Source organism: Lynx rufus, unplaced genomic scaffold (assembly GCF_022079265.1).
Source record: "Lynx rufus isolate CCGP_SWC_20201006 ecotype Redwood Valley unplaced genomic scaffold, mLynRuf1.p SCAF_29, whole genome shotgun sequence".
NCBI lineage: Eukaryota > Metazoa > Chordata > Mammalia > Carnivora > Felidae > Lynx > Lynx rufus.
The window spans coordinates 3,973,481-3,993,323 of NW_025814844.1; the positions used below are offsets into that span (position 1 = coordinate 3,973,481).

At 44.1% G+C, this 19,843-nt stretch overlaps 1 protein-coding gene across 2 annotated transcripts in view; it reads right to left on the reverse strand.

The window, feature by feature from the left end:
- The window catches only part of PIEZO2 (piezo type mechanosensitive ion channel component 2), a 470,115-nt gene that overhangs the window by 3,511 nt on the left and 446,761 nt on the right, over window positions 1-19,843 (reverse strand). For both annotated transcript variants that reach the window (XM_047090354.1, XM_047090353.1), the window contains 8 exons: window positions 19,629-19,843; window positions 13,356-13,514; window positions 11,483-11,630; window positions 6,313-6,501; window positions 5,886-5,978; window positions 4,150-4,322; window positions 2,155-2,283; window positions 892-971 (listed from right to left, as the gene is read on the reverse strand). In XM_047090354.1, coding sequence (XP_046946310.1) covers window positions 892-971; window positions 2,155-2,283; window positions 4,150-4,322; window positions 5,886-5,978; window positions 6,313-6,501; window positions 11,483-11,630; window positions 13,356-13,514; window positions 19,629-19,843 — 1,186 coding nt within the window. The remainder of the gene's footprint in view (window positions 1-891; window positions 972-2,154; window positions 2,284-4,149; window positions 4,323-5,885; window positions 5,979-6,312; window positions 6,502-11,482; window positions 11,631-13,355; window positions 13,515-19,628) is intronic.

A 19,843-nucleotide genomic window follows, 5' to 3' on the forward strand; every position in this document is an offset into this window, starting at 1 on the left:
AGAACTCAGTAAAGCTAATCAGAGAAGTTGTTGTGTTGGCAGGACCTGAGAACACCAAGACCTGTGGTGTGGGGAAGGGGGACTTCACAGGCTGAACCTCATGAGGAAGAAATGCATAGAGATGTGGGGGCCCGCCCACCCTTGTCTTCGGAACCTCTATGCTGCCTCTACTTCTTGAGATCTCCATGGGGGCGTCTACCTGTTTACCTACGCAATCCCCATCTTTCCAGCTAAACACGAACCATGTAGAACCTTGTCTCCAGTGCCTGGCATACTGCCTGGTGACAGTGAGCAACCCATGTTGGCAAAGGAATGAATGTGACTTGGATATATACCGCATTGTCCTTCTACTTTTACCATCCATACCCATCTGTTCTGGTCCAGGCAACTGATGAAGTCAAACAATGCTTCATAATTAATGCTTAAGAATTCCATATCATCATCTTACTACCATCTCTGTTATTTGGGGTAAATACAGTCCCTAGAGACTACTGTTGATACTTAACGACCCTTGGGCTGAATCACGCACATTTCCTGCTACCTTTTTATTGTTCTTATCGTGGGGCCTTCATATTTAATACTGCATGAGGCCATTTTCTGCCCAAGATATGGACGTTAATAGAAACAAGTAAACAGACTAAGGCACTAAATGTGGATTTAAGCCCATCAAGTTCTATATCAATGAAAACAATGAAGAATATGGCTTCTGGTGACTGACTGATTCCTTCTGGCTGTGGAACGCAGCTGGGAGTCTCATGCTTCCTATAAGCTCTGTCTCACAGAGACAGAAAACTGGAAAGAAGCTCGAGAAAGGTTGAAAATGCAAACTGTAGAAGTTGAATAAAAGAAGGTTAAAAAAAAAGTTCTGAAATAATTCCTTCTCAGCCTTACCAGACAAAAGTTGCTTTATAGGTTTCGAATTCGAATCACTAGGTGCTTTCACGTAATATGGGTAGATCTTTTCTATAGTCCTGTATGTTAAAAAAAAAAAAAGGAGGGGAAGCGTAATTAAGTTTTAGTTGTTTTACCCACATAAAATTGATTTTTTTGTTGCTACTTTGACCTCATATCAAACGATAATGGTGAATCTTTGTATATGTATACAATATGATGTCATCGCAATTTATGGGTTCCATTATAACTAGAATTCTCTGAAGCCAAAAAAATTTTACCTGTTTCTATTCGAATACTCAAGTAAACTCTGTACATGAGCAGTTTATGACTTGAAAACTGCTACAGAGATTTTCCATGACTGTGACTGTTTCTGAAGCAAGGGACTGTCTTTCTTGCTAGGATCTAGGTCTGTACTCTCTCTCTCTAGATATATCTATAATCAAGTGGACGGCATGAATCTATCTAGTGACAAGACTGAGGCTTGAGGTGAGAACTAGTGGCCTGGACCTAACCCTCCCTCTGCCAAGGACAAGCTAAGTGACCTGAGCAGGTCGCTGTGTCTTTCTAGGCCTGCCTGTTCTCTCATGAAATAATGGGGGAGGAACTGACAGCCTTTGAGGTTCCTTCAACTTTAGTGATTAACAAAGGCTGTCGTAGGGAGCACGTCTGAGGACTGCATCACGGAGGCTTATATTCACTGCATTAAAGTGGGGCCAAGGCAGACTGGAGGTCAGAACTAGGCATTGGCTGGTGGACGTCTGGAATACTTCATTTAGTGGTTTTACACCAATACCATTTTTTCTCCCTCCTGCTTAGAATCTAGACATCACAGCTTATATCTGTTTGAAGTGGAGTACTTATACGGCAGGAGAATATATTAAGATGTAGATCCCCCCCCCCCCCAAATTTCCTTTTACCTCTTATCTTCTCCTCATCTCCCATCCATTCAATGACCCCAGGCCAGGGGGTCATAGTAGAGGAGGGGTATCTCAGGGGCTTTCTCTGGCTTTTGGTGATTATGGTCAGATAAGAGCAAAGTTTGCTACCCAGGAACAAGGTCAGTACTCCCAGGGCTAGGTGGACAGAGTACCGGGGGAGGAAAACAGAGCTGCCTTAATGTAACACAATGAGGCCTCCAAGTAGAGATTGACTTGAGTTACTGAAGAAAGTTGCATTTCTGGTATACGTGAGTTTGCAGATGCAGATTTTGTACCAGATATACCCATCTATTAAAGCTAATTAACAGGAGCAATCACTTACACCGGTGTTCTTGAACTTTCCGTGTTGTTGCCGGCTATCATTTTAGCTATATGTTCTCGTGTGGTATTTTTAAGAGGAAAAGAAAGCTTATCGGTTGCAATTTCTGCCTTTGCACCCAAACTCATGTTTCTGTGAAGAGAAATAAAAAGGCTCAATGTCAGTGATTACTTGGAAGTCTAGAAGAGACGTTCAAAAATTCACTTGACTCTTCATTTTATTAATCTCACCAAATCTTCCTTGGATCCACAACTGTCACCCCCAACCTTTTCTGTCCACCTCACCTTTACGTCCAGCTTCTTAGACAACCAAGTTAGTAAAGCCCGGGGAGGCCACAAACACCTTTAAAACAGATGGCAGGTGAGAGGGCAGAGTCTGTTGACTAGAAGAGAAACCGTCTTGATGCTCTGATAATGAGTTTCTGAAACACTTTTTTTTTATTAATCTAGTGAGGTTAGTCTCCATGGTGACTAATAGAATCCATGCTTTTAAAGAATGTTCCATCAAGAGTTGATCTTTAATATTGTTATTATTTATTATTATTATTATTTTGGTAGCTCTTCAAAGAAAAGGCTAGAAAGTGAATTTTGGCAGTACAGAATTTCATGTGAGGAATTTGGGATGTTCTAAAGGAGAAAATAAGATGACAGAAAGAGTTCTTTCAATTCTGAACAGCCCCCTTTCAGATATTTCTTTACTGTTTCCTTGTAAGTTCACTTTAGATTGGAGAAGCCTTCTTCTGTACCTATCGGAATTCTTTCTTAATTTTATCCTAGAAGCCAGGAACCATGAACCCAATGAACCTGTCACTTGACTGCTGGCATAGAATCCTGAACCACAAGACTATGACAAATACAAACAAACAAACACTAAGCCAACCAACTAGTGTATTGTGTTGAGGTTCCCCGATTGCTTCACTAACACATTGGGCTTCTGAATGCAAGAACTTTTCTTAAGACACGCTCATGAATGGATAAGGAAGATGTGGGTGTGTGTGTGTGTGTGTGTGTGTGTGTGTGTGTATGGAATATTACTCAGCGGTAAAAAGGAATGAAATCTTGTCATTTGCACAGACATGGATGGAGCTAGAGAGTATTATGTTAAGCAAAATAAGTCTGTCAGAGAAAGAAAAATACCATATGATTTCGCTCCTGTGCAGGATTTAAGAAACAAAATAAGTGAGCAAAGGGGAAAAACAGAGAGAGGCAAACCAGGAAAGGGACTCTTAGCCACAGAGAACAAACCGACGGTTACCAGAGGGGAGGTGGGTGGGGGGATGGGTGAAATAGGTGATGGGGATTAAGGAGGGCACTTGTGAGGTGCACCGGGTGTTGTATGGAAGTGAAGAATCCCTACGCTGTACAGCTGAAACTAATATTACACCGTGTGGTAACTAACTGAGTTTAAATACGAACTTAACAGAGATCAACAAGTGCAGTAGTGGCCACGTGCTGGCCATGGGCTCAGGTTAGGTAAGAAGGAATCTCTCTCAGCTCTCCCATCTTGGGACTCCCAGGCTGCTCTCACGTCTCCTGCTTAGAGAAAAGATCTGACAGGACCTCCCTACGTTGGAGGGATTCGAGTGAGAATTCGGGTTCCCGAGACTGCCAATTCTTTATTGCTAAGACCAAATGTCCACCTTTCGGGGAAATCTTACAATCATCCAGACATTTCATTTTATAAGTCATGACACTTTTTCTTTTTGCTTTACCTCTCTCTCTCTCTCATTCACAAAACTCACTGCCAGCCTCTCTTTAAAAGCTGGAGTGAGTAGAAAAAAGGAAAACTAAGAAGTTCTTATTTTTGTCAGAGATTCCTAGGCAAACTGTTATTTAGTAAACACAGATGTTAGCTGTAGCATCGAGTGAACGTTCCCAAAGTGTAACGTCAGCTATAAACCACATCCATCGACTTTTTCTTTACTTCTATCCCCCCACCCCCACCCCGAGTTTAGATTGGGGGGAAAGGGGAAATTATGCACGGAAATACAGTAACTACCTCTGAATACTCCATGAAAAAACAACAGAGAAGCTACTATTGGGGTCCATGAGTTCGCTTATCATTTTCTGCTTACTGGGAGGGCTGATGGTCCACAAAGAATTTGAGTTTCCTTCCAGTTCTGCTACAGTTATGTCTTCTTTTTCATAATTTTCCAGAAATTGCATAGCACCCTGTATGCGCACAAATACACATGCATAAATAGATCATATATATGGTGATGTACAAATAAAAAGTTTTCAAAAATGTTTATTTAGTTTTGAGAGAGAGACACAGCGCGAGCAGGGGAGGGGCAGAGAGAGAGGGAGACAGAATCTGAAGCAGGCTCCAGGCTCTGAGCTGTCAGCACAGAGCCCGACGTGGGGCTCGAACCCACCAACCTTGAGATCATAACCTGAGCCGAAGTCGGACGCCCAACGGACTGAGCCACCCATGTGCCCCCTGTGGTGATGTACAAATAAAGTGATTACTGTTCTTTGTAACTGGCTACATGAAGGGGAATTCTTAGTAAGGAAGGGCAATTTTTACAGTGCATGGTCTTCATGCTCAATTGCACCATTCTGTTCCCCTCCCCACAGGGATGGGCAGCCCGAGTGCCGTGGAGCAATCTTGGTGATGTTGCCGCACCAATACAGCTATGGGATCATCCCAACTCATCAATAAAGAAAAGACAAATGACTTGGTATCAACTATTAAGAAGGAAATGTATCAACTATTGGGGTGTTCCCTCTCACCACCCAGTCAAATTTAATCCACCCACAATATCCTGGTCCTGTCTTCACAGCTGCACATCCCTCAAGATTAGTTTTGGCAGTGTGCATTAGAGGCTGATAATTTTATAAAGGAGATAAGCATCTGTGTGCCTAATCATTTTCTTTAAATACAAAGTATTATTTGTAAAGCAAATTTTAATTCTGAAAGCTCGATTTATCATGTGATTAAAAGTTTGTAAGGTAGGGAAGAGAATACATCAGCCACAACTTTACCACCAGGGCATCACCGCTGTGATATATGGCAGGAAATGTAGATTTCATTTGTTTTCATTTAAAAAATAGGAATGTGTGTCCTTTTTCACTTAGCTTTTATCTTGAGAAATGTTCACGCCATGCAGAGTCTCTGCAATGACTATTTTGTATTATGAAAGACGCTGCTCGGAAAATATTCAGAAGACATAGCATGTAAATAAAATGAAAAGTGGTGGTCCCCTTCTCCCACGCCGACCGCCCTAGGGCAGCCAGTGCCTATCAAATTCACTTGATACATTTGCCATAACTTATTTAACCGGTCCCTAGTTATGAAGCCCTCAGTGGCTTCCAGCTTTTACTAATGCAGAGAATGCCAGCACACGCAAGGGCCTGCGTAGAGCTTTTCCAACATTTTGAATGACTCCCTTGATATAGATTCTCAGATTAGACCTACCCATCAAAGGGGTCAGTATCTACTACAATTAAAAAAAAAATTAAAAATATGAAAGAGGACCTACATCTGTTAAGCTTACATTAAAATGTCCCGAATTACAATTACGTTTATTAACACACATCCAATGATACGGACATAATGGCTCAGAGTATCGAAGGGGCCAGTGGCCAGAAATGCGCTGCGGACCCCTGGTAACCCCTGAAAAGTCCCTCCCACCACCACAGGCCATGACAGAGGAGTGAACAAAATGACAAGCAGTGAGCTCACCTTTCGTCTAGAAAGGTCTTCACAGAGATCTACTACATGCGTTTACTTACAGTGTCCCTAGAAAAAGCTTTCATAAATTTATTAAACTTGGGCTGATCCATAACTTTCAACTGGCTTTGCTGTGCACTCATTGTGAAAATAGGCTGGAAAACAAAGAAACAAGGTGCCGTTAGCCCTCCAAGGCCCGTCTCTGCATCCTGGGTTCAAAGAACAATATTTCCGCCGTGTTATCGCCCCCCCGGGTACCCGAGGGCAGCCGGCCTCAGAGATCTCTTTTTGAAGTGATTACCCAACCAGAACAAAACGATTCTTTCACTGTCCTCGGTGCTTTACCTATCTCATACATCACGTATTTGCTGACCAGCCGAAATGTAGGGAGGAATCTGGAGCACCAAAGCTAACTCCACATCCTGTGGCTGTTCATTGGGAAAGGCGCCGGCAGGTGAGTGAGCCCTGGGGGAGGTGCACAGCGGTTACCTGGTACCCTCCCAGGGTGATTGTGACCGAGACGTCCAGGGGCTGGTTGATGACCCCCGCCACAGATTTGATCAAGGACATGAAGAGAAGGGGAAACCAGACAATGCAGATGAGCAGAACGATGATCATGCCTCCCATGCCATACTTCACCACTTTCTTCTTCTTCTGCCCCCGGGGCTGCGGGTATCTCTGCAACAGAGGGGTCACACCGGGCTCAGGCTTCTGGCCCCGAGAAGCAGGCGGGGTCTGGGTCGGGGAAGAGGGGTGCGCGCTCTTGCCGCGGGACCCGACTGAGTCCTGATTCTGCTCAGTTCGCTCAGGTCACTCTAGGAAATTAAGTAGTGATGTGAAGCTCTAAGGAGCACCCAACACGTCCCCACGGTGGTGCCACGAGGGACCAATGGGACCCGAGGGACTTTCTCCTTAAAACTGTGTTGGTTTTGGCTGATGATGAACCTATGGACCGATGGATCAAATACTGCTGAACAAAGCCTCTGCTTTCAAGGGATCATGTGGGAGAAAGACATTTTACTGCAAATTCCTGAATATTCCAAAGCTGTGCCTATCAACCACCTGCTCTTGGTGGGTGGAAAAAAGTTTTTCACTTCATTCATGACACACGTTGTCAGAAGGCAGTGTGGTTCAAGCCCTGCAATACGATCTATACGATCAGAAGAGCCCTCTCTCTCGGCCGCCAGGACTCCACGCGGGTCCTCAGCGGGGGCTGTGCTGAACAGCAGGAACTGGGGGTGGTGGCAGAAGTGTGCGTCACGTGAGGGACCTGCTCTCTCCTACAAAAGCAGTGCGTTTGGGAGGGATGGGATCACTTCCATCAGCTTTGTTAGGGACCCACCAAGCACTGCTCCTAAGCAAGGCGCAAGGAGCCAGCTTTGCTGTCCGGAATCAAAAGGGCTTCAGACATGCACGTGTAATCCTTGCTTAAATGTTGCTTCTCCGTGACCTTTTTGCCTTCCAGGGTCAGCCCCTGAAGCTGGGCTGCATTACCCCCACTCCCCAGCCTGGTTGTGAGATTTATCCTGGGGGGCACAATCCCTCAGGAGGCAGCCATTCATTTCGCTAGAGGCGAGGTAAGGAAAACTCATCCACATTCTGCCTGCAGGCGCTGAGCTCACGTGACAAGCGACAAACAAGGACAGAGGTCTGGGAGCCAGCACTGCTACAATGGCTCTATGGGCCCTGGCCGTCCGTGATTGCTGAAGTCAGGCCTGGAAGTATAGGGCGGGGGCTGGACGGGGGGGCACGGGAGCCAGTATGGGCAGCATTATGGATTCTGTGCTCAGGAGACAGTGCCTCTCAGTGGCTGTGCTCCGACTTAGGGCACGACGTTCAGATCCAGCACTGTATTTCGGCATCTTGGCACTGGAATTTGAGGCCACTGACTATAATTTTCGATTGCGAAAGAAAAACTGCAGTATTGGGAGAATTTCAGATATATATTCACACACACACAGGCTTGCTTTTTCATCTTTTTCTCCGGGAGGCAAGTTGAGACAAGCGGCCTCTCATCCTCACGCAGGAGCGCTCAGGCACAAGGTGGCCAAGTGTTTTGTTGGTTCAAGACTTTTCTCTGCTAAGAACAGCCTGGGTCTCTTCTGACTGTAGTGGTGCCATATCGGTTCCTCTCCTGGAGGCCACCCTTTGAGGCTCACTGCCAAAATCCCCAGAACCTCCCCCTCCGCTCTCCCCGTTCTCCTGCTCAGCCCCGGGGCAGGACAGGGCCAGCACCTCTGGACCTCTCTCTAACTCTGAGGCTACTTCCCCCTTCACCTTTCAAAGGGACCGTCCCCTTCCTGTCCTGCACTGCCTGTCACCCCTTTCCTGGGTAAGTCAATGCTCTTCTGGGTCTCCCAGTTTGCATAACCTTCCAGGCTCCATTTCCAATCAGCTTCCTAAAGTGTTTTGGGACGTGGCTGCCTGGAAACCATTGGAAACGAGGACTGGGACCGAGTGGCCTGCATTTGTGAGTGCTCCTGTGCCAACACTCTGCCTTTGAGGAAATTGTTCCGGCTTCATAAAGTGTGTTCATAAAGCCCCTGGAGCACAGCACATTCGACTTGGAAGAATCCCCAAGAAAAGTTACTTCATTTTTTTCTTTTAGCATTTATTTATTTTTGAGAGACAGAGTACGAGCAGGGGAGGGGAAGAGAGAGAGGGAGACACAGAGTTTGAAGCAGGCTGCAGGCTCCGAGCCGTCGGCACAGAGCCCGACACGGGGCCCGAACTCACAAACCGCCAGATCGTGACCTGAGCCGAAGTCGGACACTTAACCGAATGAGCCACCCAGGCGCCCCAAGAAAATTTACTTTGAAAAGCAGCTTCCTCTTCTGCTTTATACTGGACAAGAGACGGTCACTGGTAACGTTTCTGTCTCTGATGGGATGGAGTAAAAACGCGTGCCAGATTCGCCTGGACTCCCCTGACACTGACCTCCCACACACCTAAGTTCCTTAGCAAATTGTACTACGTGTGATTTAAAAGGCTCTTATTCTGAAATAGCCAGCGACTGAGCATAAGATAGAAGTATATATTTAAGTAGAGGTGATACATTGAAATGAGGCTCTTTATTTCTTGAAGATAAAATGACAACAATAATCGTAAACCTTTGTGGGGAGGAATGCTTCGTGTTCTAGGGCACAGCAAACCCTGTCCTTCACAAGGACGACGGGCAATGGCTGTGACTTCCTCACTATAGTATTAAGAAGGTTGTCGGGGCACCTGGGTGGCTCAGTCAGTTAAGTGCCTGACTTCTGCTCAGGTCATGATCTCAGGGTTCCCGGGTTCCAGTCCAGTATTGGGCTCTGTGCTGACAGCTCGGAGCCTGGAGCCTGCTTCAGATTCTGTGTCTCCCTCTCTCTCTCTCTGCCCCTCCCCCGCTCATGTTCTGGCTCTTTCTCTCTCTCAAAAATGAATAAACATTAAAAAAAAAACTTGAAAAAAAAAGATGGTTGTCACCTGTTGGCTCAAAGGCAGTGAAAAGCTTGTAAGAACTAACAAATGGGGCAGACACAGCTGCTCCCATGAAAGGTGGCCCTGTATCGATGTGGGACAGTAACGTGACCTCTGATTCAGAAACCCCCACCTGAGGACTCCCCTCCCATTCATCCAGAGGAAGTAGTATCTCACGGTTTCCAGTGCTCAGTGGACAGGCTCCGGGTTTTAGGATGCTGTCCTTCCCTCCTGCTGTCAACAGATAAGTTCGTCTACTTCATGCGGAAGCCAGGCTATGTGGTGTGCAGTCGGCTCACCACATCTTTCCCCAGCTTCCCGTAGGATGGCCACTCCTCTTTGCCACTACTAACTTATTCACCCACGCCTCTGGTCCCACGCTTCCCGAGGCCCCCCACCCAGACCTTTATCCTTTGGCTTCGATGCTAAGAATTTTTCTTTTTCTTTTTTTCTACCGTTCTTTTCCTTACCATCTACAGAGGTTCAGATCCTCTCTATTCCGAAATTATCTTCTCCACTTGCCTGTCTCTTGAACCGCTTCTCTCTCGGGCCTTTCTCTGGCCTGTGCCTGCTCCCTCTGGAACAGCAGCCACAGGATGACCCTGGGCAAGTCCGTCCAGCGACATGCAGCCCAAACTGCCGACCCGCAGAATTGTGAGCAAAGAAAATGGTTGTGATTTTTTTAAGTTTATTTATTTTGAGAGACAGAGCACGAGCAGGGGAGGAGCAGAGAGAGCAGGGGACAGAGGACCTGAAGTGGGCTCTGTGCTGACAGCAGGGAGCCCAACGTGGGGCTTGAACCCACATGACCGGAGCCGAAGTCAGAGGCTCAACCAACTGAGCCACCCAAGTGCCCCCCAAACGGTGGTTATTTTTAAACCACTAAGTTTGATGTAGTTTGATAAGCAGCAATAGACAACTGATATGATAAACTGCTGAATGAATAGATCTAGGACCCACGCTTCCCAGCACAGAGGTTTCAGGATGTAAATTCTCCTCTGTGTGACGGTGTAGATGCGGACACCTCTGGGCAGCAGCCACCTCCTGAGGCAGCCAGTCTGTGATGGGGTAGCTTCGACTGTTAGGAAGTTCGTCAGATGCCACGGAAGCTTACTAGAGCTTTTGCCAACCTGTCTCAACTCTGTTATCTTGCGTCTTCTAGACAAATTCAAACTTTCCCCCTATTTCCCACTATTTCAAATAGTTAAAAGCGGCTATTGTCTTTGCCTCCTTCCATTTGTTTTTCTACTTCCGACAGAACAATTCTTGGTTCTTCCCGCTTTTCTTCACTGGTCACAATTTCTGGATGCTTTACCGCCATGACTGTTACCTTCAAAGTCCCTTTGGTAGAATATCTGCCATATTCTGTCATTTTATCAGCTTCTCTGCTCCTTACAAATGAGGACAAGCGAGCAGATTTTAAGTTTGCTGCCAGCCCTGTCTCCTTTACTCTCACAAACCCCACAAATACAGGAGCCGCAGGTCAGTGGGACCCGTGATTATGAAACTGGAACTCCAAGAAGCAGCAGCAGAACATGCTAGAAATTATATACACCGGAGGGAACTTTTTCAAGGAGGGTATTATCAAGAAGAGAAACAAAAAAGGGATACTTTCTACCACCTCAGCCAACGCTTGTTGAGCCATTGCCACTGCTGTTATGACTCCTGTTTCCGACGTTAAGCTTTTGCAAAAAATCCAATAAATAACGGTAATTGTAACCGTATTCAAACTTTAATATTCAACCTAACAGAATAAGCAAATATTTGCACTTCGATTTCCTTTGCACAAGGAAGTTATATTGTCCCGTCGCTCATCAAAGAGTGAATCAGAGGGTGAGCCTGAGTCCAAGCCACCTGACCCCACTTTTCTCCATCCTACCACATTCCCTTCTGCTCCCAAATGAGCCATTTAAGAATTATGGGGTCACAGAGCAATATATCACTTCTTCCTTTAAAAATAACTACAATATAGGCTGGCCAAAAGAAGAACACATCTGGATGCCATTGCTGACTAAGGCAGCAGTGAGTCCAAAATTCCCAAGTCCACCGGGGTGGAAACCAACGGGACAGTCACAGGTCCTCACCATTTTTGCCCCCTGCCTCCATGTATTTGGCCACAAAGCTTGCAGAGATTCACATGAATCCTATACCCAGCCTGGACGGAAGGGAAACGAAAAGGGGTAAGGCATTTTTATTGGCTTACTTTTTCAGACTCCCGCCAACACTTCAGGATGAATATGTGAGCGTAGATGTCCTCCACACAGATCCAGCTGGAGAGGCTCAAGGTCGTGTCTGTCCACACCCAGTCCATCACAGCCCTCAGCTCAGTCAGAAAGGGAACGAGGCGGAACCTGCCAGAAACCACATCTTGCTAGAGAGGCAGTTGTGGGGTGGCCCCCGTCATCCTCCCAACCCCGGGAGCTCATGTAGTTCCTTATTGTTTTAGCCCCTATGACTTGGGAAAAATCCTCAAGGTGACCCTTATGGTAAAATTAACTTGGAATACAACTGCTTCTCATCTTAAGTCAACGTATGAATTAGTATTTTCCATTCTTTTTTCTATTTTTTCTTTTTGCTGATGGTCTTAACAAATTAGGATTGCCTTTTAAATAAGTTTGAAGGTGTCCTCTCCCATGTCTCTCATCAAAGTCTTGTGGTTTTCATTGCCCAGATCTTTTCATTTCTTTGGTTAAATTTATTTCTAAGTATTTCATTGTTTTTTGGTGCTATTATGAATGGGATAGTTTTCTTTATTTTTTCTTTTCTGATGTTTTGTTTTTAGCGTATGCAAACACCACTGATTTCTGCATGTTGGTTTTATATCCTGCAACTTTACGATGAATTCATTGATTACTTACAACCGTGTTGCGGTTGATTCTTTAGGATTTTCTACATTTAAGGTAATATCTTCTGCAAAAAGACCCATCATTTTACATTTTAAAACGTGTATGTGGTTTATGTTATGAGAATCTGTCGGTCGCGGGATTATTGAGTACTGGGGTTTTGCTGTTGAATGAGCTAGGAAAAGTTGTACACCTGATACGTGAAAGCTGAGGGGAGACGAGAGATGTCAGAGGGAGCAGGACATGGGGTTGGGGGCACACAGTAGACTTAGTAGATGGTGGACTGAGTAGCTGCCTCAGGTTAATAAGATTCTGGCCTTACGTTCTCACATTTGGGAATGGGTTGGCGTGGGCTCCTCTCTGGCCTAGGAACTATTCCCTGTTTCTTGACTAACACAGAGCTTCTCCCAGCTGGAGACCTAGGTTCACCCTAGGCTCTTCAGAGCAGCTTGGGTTATACTCGGAAATTCTCCCCTAGGCCACTCAGCTCTGCCAAGTGAACACTAATCCAGCCCGTTGAAGAAATATCAGGCCACGCACATAGAACACCACTAAGTGACTGACCGAGCACACTCCACACCTCTTCTGTGACTAAGTCACCTGTCGCCAGGTCTGGTACAACCAAGGAGCCAGCGGTGCCATGAGCAGCCTCACCTTCCGGGCCATGGTATGATCTTCATTGGAACACAGAGGAGATACTACCAACGAAATTCTTACACGGAAGAGCCGATAGGCCTTGTCTAGTAGCTAACTTACTACCAGGGACAAGCAAGTCATGTGGCATTCAGGTTGACGTTGGGTGGAATAAATGGCCCTCTTCAACGGAGGAACTCATTGTATACGCAAAATTCCGAGGGGATCTTCAAATAGTACAAATGCCGAATTTCTATTCCATTGTGCCCAGAAATACATTAATACCTAAGGATCGTGTATCCCTGGTTTTCATCCTGAAATGTTAGCACAGTAATTATGCAGGATCCAGTAATAGAAAATTAACCCATGTGGATAATTCTAGAACTCTATGCTGACCAGGTGTGTGGCAACTACACCTAGAAAGGCTATTTCAAGAGGCGTATCTGTCTTTTGCGAAAAGTCATAAGAGTTCTGTGATGATCTAAATTGCCACATCAGCCTTTTTGCACCTTCCTGTTTCTTCCCAAGGAAACAAGTGCCTTTCTATTGCCAGCCTCCCCTCTGTGAGTGACTGTGACAACACAGAGTGTCCTTCCTTACCCTTGAAACAAGAAGAGGTTGACATAATTGTAGCTCTTGGTGAGGAAGTTTCCAAGGACTCGCGTTGGGTAGCCACAACGGATTTGGTAGGCAGACAACCCAAAGTAAACACATTTCACAAAGTACCAAAGCTGAGCAACCAGGTTCTGGCTGAATTTCCTAAAGCGCAAAAACATAAAAGTGAAATAATGGAATATTCTTCTGGTATAAGAGCATACCAGTTTAGGATTCAAAAAAAAAAAAGTCGAATTGTCCCTGTGGCATGTAGAGCCAGTTCAGTCAATTGTAAGGAATTCTCTGCACCTAGTAGTAGATTACTTCGAAGGCAAACAGCAGGGTAAGAAAGTCTCATAATTAAAAACAATTCTACAAATGGTGCCTCCAATGTGTTAGTGCATAATTCAGTTGTTTAGGCCATGAATAAACTAATTTCTTTTTAAGTGCATTTACTAATGAACATTTTCTCACAATGTGAAAGATGCTGCTACCGTGATCCAAATTAAAGTTCATCAAAAAGATGTATTTTTTTGTTTTTTACTTCAAAGGACCTGTAATTTGGAAGATGTAGGAGGAGGTATCCTGAGGAATGAATCCCCCCCTTTTTTGCTATCCATCTATAAAGGCAGGTCGTGGATTAACAAAGTTTCAACACCCTTGGTTCCAGTGGTGTTTATAACCTATTGCGTTTGTTCCTCAAGCCATCATGCTCAAGACGTCTGTCTTCCTTTGAAGACTTTCCCTAGCTCTGAAAATCTATGATTCCATGATCTAACATTCTTTTCTCCAATGACATCTTCAGCAGTCGAAATGGTAGTCCCTTTTGCCAAGACTTCTGTATCATCTTCCCTGTGTTTAAAGTTAAGAGCAACACTTAAAGCTTCCTCTTTATTCCTCTTTATGTTTCAGATTCGTCTTAACTTTTAATTCTGACATTAGAAGAAGACATGTGTTATTTTTTTTTAACTGAAAATACTATTTAGTTGACCAGATCTAAGAACCAGCCAGGGATGCACTGGCCCATGTATCTCAGGGACCTAGGGACCTCTATGTGGATCTCAACAACTGGAAATCTTAAAAGTATTTCTTAGAAGTGTCTTACCCTGTAGAGAAACCAGTTTTGGTGTTTCAGGTCCTAATGTGTTAAATACACTTGACCATGATCTAGCACTTGATAAGTTATTAATAAACATATCAGAACTTTACAGAGAGCCAATATCAACTATTCCTTCCCTCTCCCTTTCTCGGGACTGTCTCTATTGGTGTAATAGTAAGAAAGAACATTCTTTCAGCTTTCCAGGGAAATGTCCTTGGATTTTACAAATAATTTATATGAAAACTGCATGAGGAAAAATTGTTATCTATCAAAATTATAATCAAAATTACAAAACTGTGGGGCGCCTAGGTGGCTGAGTTGGTTGAGCGTCTGACTTCGGCTCAGGTCATGATCTCACAGCTTGTGAGTTTGAGCCCCACGTCGGGCTCTGTGCTGACAGCTCAGAGCCTGGAGCCTGCTTCGGATTCTGTGTCTCCCTCTCTCTCTGCCTCTAACCCACTCGCATCCTGTCTCTGTCTCTCTTAAAAATATATAAACATTTGGGGCGCCTGGGTGGCGCAGTCGGTTAAGCGTCCGACTTCAGCCAGGTCACGATCTCGCGGTCTGTGAGTTCGAGCCCCGCGTCAGGCTCTGGGCTGACGGCTCAGAGCCTGGAGCCTGTTTCCGATTCTGTGTCTCCCTCTCTCTCTGCCCCTCCCCCGTTCATGCTCTGTCTCTCTGTCCCAAAAATAAATAAACGTTGAAAAAAAAATTAAAAAAAATATATAAACATTAAAAAAATAAAAAAAAAAGGTTATAAAACTGTGTTGTCTTCTATCCCTTATAAAAGGACCAACCCATGTTGTGATGAGTACCGGGTGTTGTATGTAAATTTCAAAATCACTAAATCATACATTTGAAACTAATATTACACTGTATGTTATGCTAACTAACTGGAATTTATTTTTATTTATTTATTTATTTTTTAAAATTTTTTTTTTCAACGTTTATTTATTTTTGGGACAGAGAGAGACAGAGCATGAACGGGGGAGGGGCAGAGAGAGGGAGACACAGAATCGGAAACAGGCTCCAGGCTCTGAGCCATCAGCCCAGAGCCCGACGCGGGGCTCGAACTCACAGACCGCGAGATCGTGACCTGGCTGAAGTTGGACGCTTAACCGACTGCGCCACCCAGGCGCCCCCTTTTTTTTTTTTTTTAACTAACTGGAATTTAAATAAAAACTTGAAAAAATAAATGAACATTTCCCTTCCTTCAACCTTAAAGTGAATCAACTTGGAATAAGTTAATCAGTGGTTCCTGAAGTAATCCTGTTATATCTAATAGGAACATTAAGGTTGTCCCACAGTGAAGGACTTTTTCTTTTGGTGGTCTCTCCATCCTTTATTACTAGCAGCTGGAGTTATGCCTTACCAATCTGTCCCCCACGGCACCAGCCACACAGCACTTTGTAGACTATAGGCAACCACTGAAAGTTTGTGGACTAAATAAATCACGTGCCCACACACAGAAAAAATCACTTATCAGATGAATTATTTAAAATATTGGAGCTTCCTGATGCTGAATATTATAACTGGTAGCCATAATTTTTTTTTCTGTGTAGTTTCAACTCCTAATCTGTTCCTTCTTTTATTCTTTTCCTGTTTTGAAAAGGATTTAGATAACATAACTATTAATGACTGCTTTCTTTTGCACAGTAATGAGTAAAATGTTTAGCAACAATATCTGGAGGAGGAAAAATGAATCTGGGATGTTAACAAGTGATGGCAGCATGGCTTGAAATGACATGAAATTATATTGTCACTGACATGCTGGCAATGTAGACTCAAGGCTCACCAATCCTAATATATCTTGAATTAAATGTCCAAAAATAAAGATAGGGTAATCCATTGCACTAGGAATGACCATTAGGTGAGGCTCAAAAGTGAGATCCAATGAGACAGAAATGATCTCTGTGGCCATTTTTTTTTTGGTAATATTTATAGCAGCTTTATTTGTAATTGCCAAAGGACTATAAACAACCCCAATGTCCTTCAACTTTTGTATATTTAAACACTCTTTGGTACATTTACATGATAGAATACTACTGACCAACAAAAAATAATTAAGTACTGATACATACAACAACATGGATGAATGTCAAATATATTATGCCAAGTGAAAAAAGCCAGCCTTAAAAGCCATAGGACATGTGATCCATTTAAATGACATTCTGAGAAAGGCAAAATTGTAGGGACAGAAAATGGATGTACCAGAAGCTAGAGGTGAGGGATAAGCCTCTGTCTACAAAGGGCATAGGAGATTTTATATATAACATTATATAATATATATAATATAATTATACTAATTATACTAATATAATATAACATTATATTAGTCTTAGGTGTGCAGCTATGGGCATAGTGTTAGTATCATAGTGCCTCAATCTCTGGAATCCCATCATGTGGTCCTTCCCAGATGGGGATAGGTCTCTGCTTTATTCACGTTAGTGTTATGCCCCTTTTCACCTGGTCTACTGCCCTAGACATAGCAGGTACTCAATAAATGAGAAACTGAGTTGAAGTTTTCATTAATTCAGGTATTATAACAAACATTCCAGCTCTATTTGGTTTGCAAGGTATTGTTGCTTAATGCCCAGAACCTGTGAATATATTACCTTTCTTTTTTTTTTTTTTTTAAATTTGAGAGATTCATTTTTGAGAGACAGAACATGAGTAGGGGAGGGGCAGAGAGACAAGGAGACACAGAATCTGAGGCAGGCTCCAGGCTCTGAGCTGTCAGCACAGAGCCCGATGTGGGGCTCAAGCTCACGAACTGTGAGATGATGACCTGAGCTAAAGTAGGACACTTAACCAACTGAGCCACCCAGGTGCCCCTGTTAACTTTCAAAGAAAAAGAAGGCTTTATAGTTGAGATTAGATTAACGACCTTGAAGTAGGGAGATCGCCCAGGTTATCCAGGTGGGCTGATTCTAATCAATGAGCTCTTAAATGGAAGAAATCTTTCTCAGCTGCGGTCAGAGGGAACCATGATGGTGGAGGAAGGGAAAGAGTGAAGCAATGAGAAGAGGACTCCACTCACTGATGTTGGCTTTGAAGACTGAGGCCGGGCCATGAGCCAAGGAAGGCTAGCACCTCAAGAAGCTAGAAAAGGCGAGGAAAGGGATTCTCCCCTAGAGCCTTTAGAAAGGAATGCAGCCCTGCCTACCCCTTGATTTTAGTCCAGCGTAAGAGATAAATTCATTCTGTTTTAAGCCCTAAGTTTGTGGCAATTTGTTACAGCATCAATTGGAAACTCATACCAGCAGGAATAACCCAACTATTTGGTAATTTGATCCTGCTGAAGGATTCTCCATGGCCTCTCCATTGCCCTATTTCTGGAAACACCAGTCTCTATGAACTTTTCTATCAGGACATGGCAACATCCATGCTCTGGAACTCTGTTCTGGGGATGGAAAAATCAAATCCTTTTCACAACTGCACAACGAATTGTAGGTTGTATTATTTCAAGAAATCTGCTTGGTAGTGAGCACCCCCCCCGCCATGGGAGGTGGGGTGTAGCATACAGTAGGGTCAAGAGGTCTGTGATTGGGATCTGGTCTCACCACTAGCCAACTGAGTGACTTTGGGGACACTACTCTTCTGTATGGGTTTTACCTATCTTCATCTGTGAAGTTAGCAGGTCTAGAAAGCTTTTTAAGGTCCCTTTCATCTCTGAAATTAAGAGTTTCTAGGAAGGCTGGTGGAGAATGCCCATTGATGCTCTTAAATGTCACAGAGATAACATTCATCATCTAACTACCATGGCTTTTGAATGTGGTTTGCTTCTCTGAGTTGATATGTATATAGAATTATTTATAGAGAAAAGCGCATTTATTTCACTTTAAAGACTAACAAATAAGATCCACAATGTCCTTACAAAGTATTTTAACAAAATACTAGTCTTTTAACAAAAAGCTTGCCTTAATCTGAATTATTTTTATCAGCTGAGATATGTTTACTCTCCCCATACACAGTATAGTGTGAAGGACTTATTTGGCTGTTGGTATTTTTCTGGGTAACAATTCTTTATTTACTTAGTTTTACTTCAGACTCATGGGAAATATCCTAACTCCATTTTTGCTTTTACAATATTTGCATTGCCACCAAAATCAAAAGGTCACAGCCTAACCATCCAGGTGAGAGTAGACAGGTAGCTGAAGCATTGTCAGGAGAGAGTTGAATTTCCTCGTTAAGGATGCCATTTGAGTCAAGTTATGAACCACATAAGTGAGAGCAGTTTTCATTACTTTCTAGTCACTCTTCGGAAAATGGCATTGGCCAGCCAGATTGCCATGTTATTCACAAGGCTTGGCCAGGAATGACCCTTGAGGTATGATAAAAAGATCAGCTTCTTGTAAAACATGAAGACTTTTAATGATATGTTCATTAAAAAGATCATTCCTATTACATTATATGGGTGCTTCCATGTCCCCTTCTGTTCACCCTTTGTTCCCATAATGTCCTATTTATAGCAGTCTCCCTTGTTTCTCTTTCATTCATTGGCGCATCCATTTGTTCATGTGTTTGGCACCGACTCGGTCCCAAGTAGTGTTTCTGGTGGAAGCAACCTGGGAAATCTAAAGGGTGAGGAGGAAGAGTGGGTTGGAGGCAGGAGAGAAGGGCAGTGAACAAGGTCCCATGAGGTGTAGGAGGACATGGCGCCCTCAATATGACTGGACCTTAGAGCTCAGGGAGACAGGGAAAGGCAGCAGACAGCCACCTCCAAGGATCTCACTGGCCCTTTCCCCATTGAACTTTAGGCTGCTCTTTTTATGTCCCACTTTCTCATAGGACATAGTCTGAGAGCCTCTCCTTCTCTTAGCAGTGCCTGTAAGACCATCTCTGGTTCACCTCTGTCTACTAAGGGGTAGAGACAATCACAATGGAAGGCCTCTGGTTTTCTCAGATCGCCAAGGTCATCACTTCTCCCACCCTGAAAAACCCGATTTCTATGAATGCGTATGAACACGCAATGAAAATGTGTTTGAGGAATCAGTTCACGTTTTGAGCCACACTGAATTTGATAGTGATGAAGATCTCTAACTTTTCCAACCCATGGTGCTGTTCGGCCGTGCCTCTGCCTGTACCTGGTGATATTGTTGTGGTGATGCGTATGGCATGATAACCTCCTGGAACACATTTGCGTTAAAGTGGGAGTGTGCCTCCGGCTTCCACCTTACCTCTCAGTCACACCAGGCAAGATGAAGAACATCCAGAAGTGAATTCCAAACACAAGAATGACCTGGAAAATGACCTTTCCCAGGACGGTCTTCCTGAGGTATAGTGCTCGGTCCACGACCATGGTTCCAAACTGAATTAGGACCATCACCAAAAAAGGCCCAGGGACCTGGTCCTCTGACAGCGAAGAGGTGATGTCTGCTGCTGCTGAGTGTTT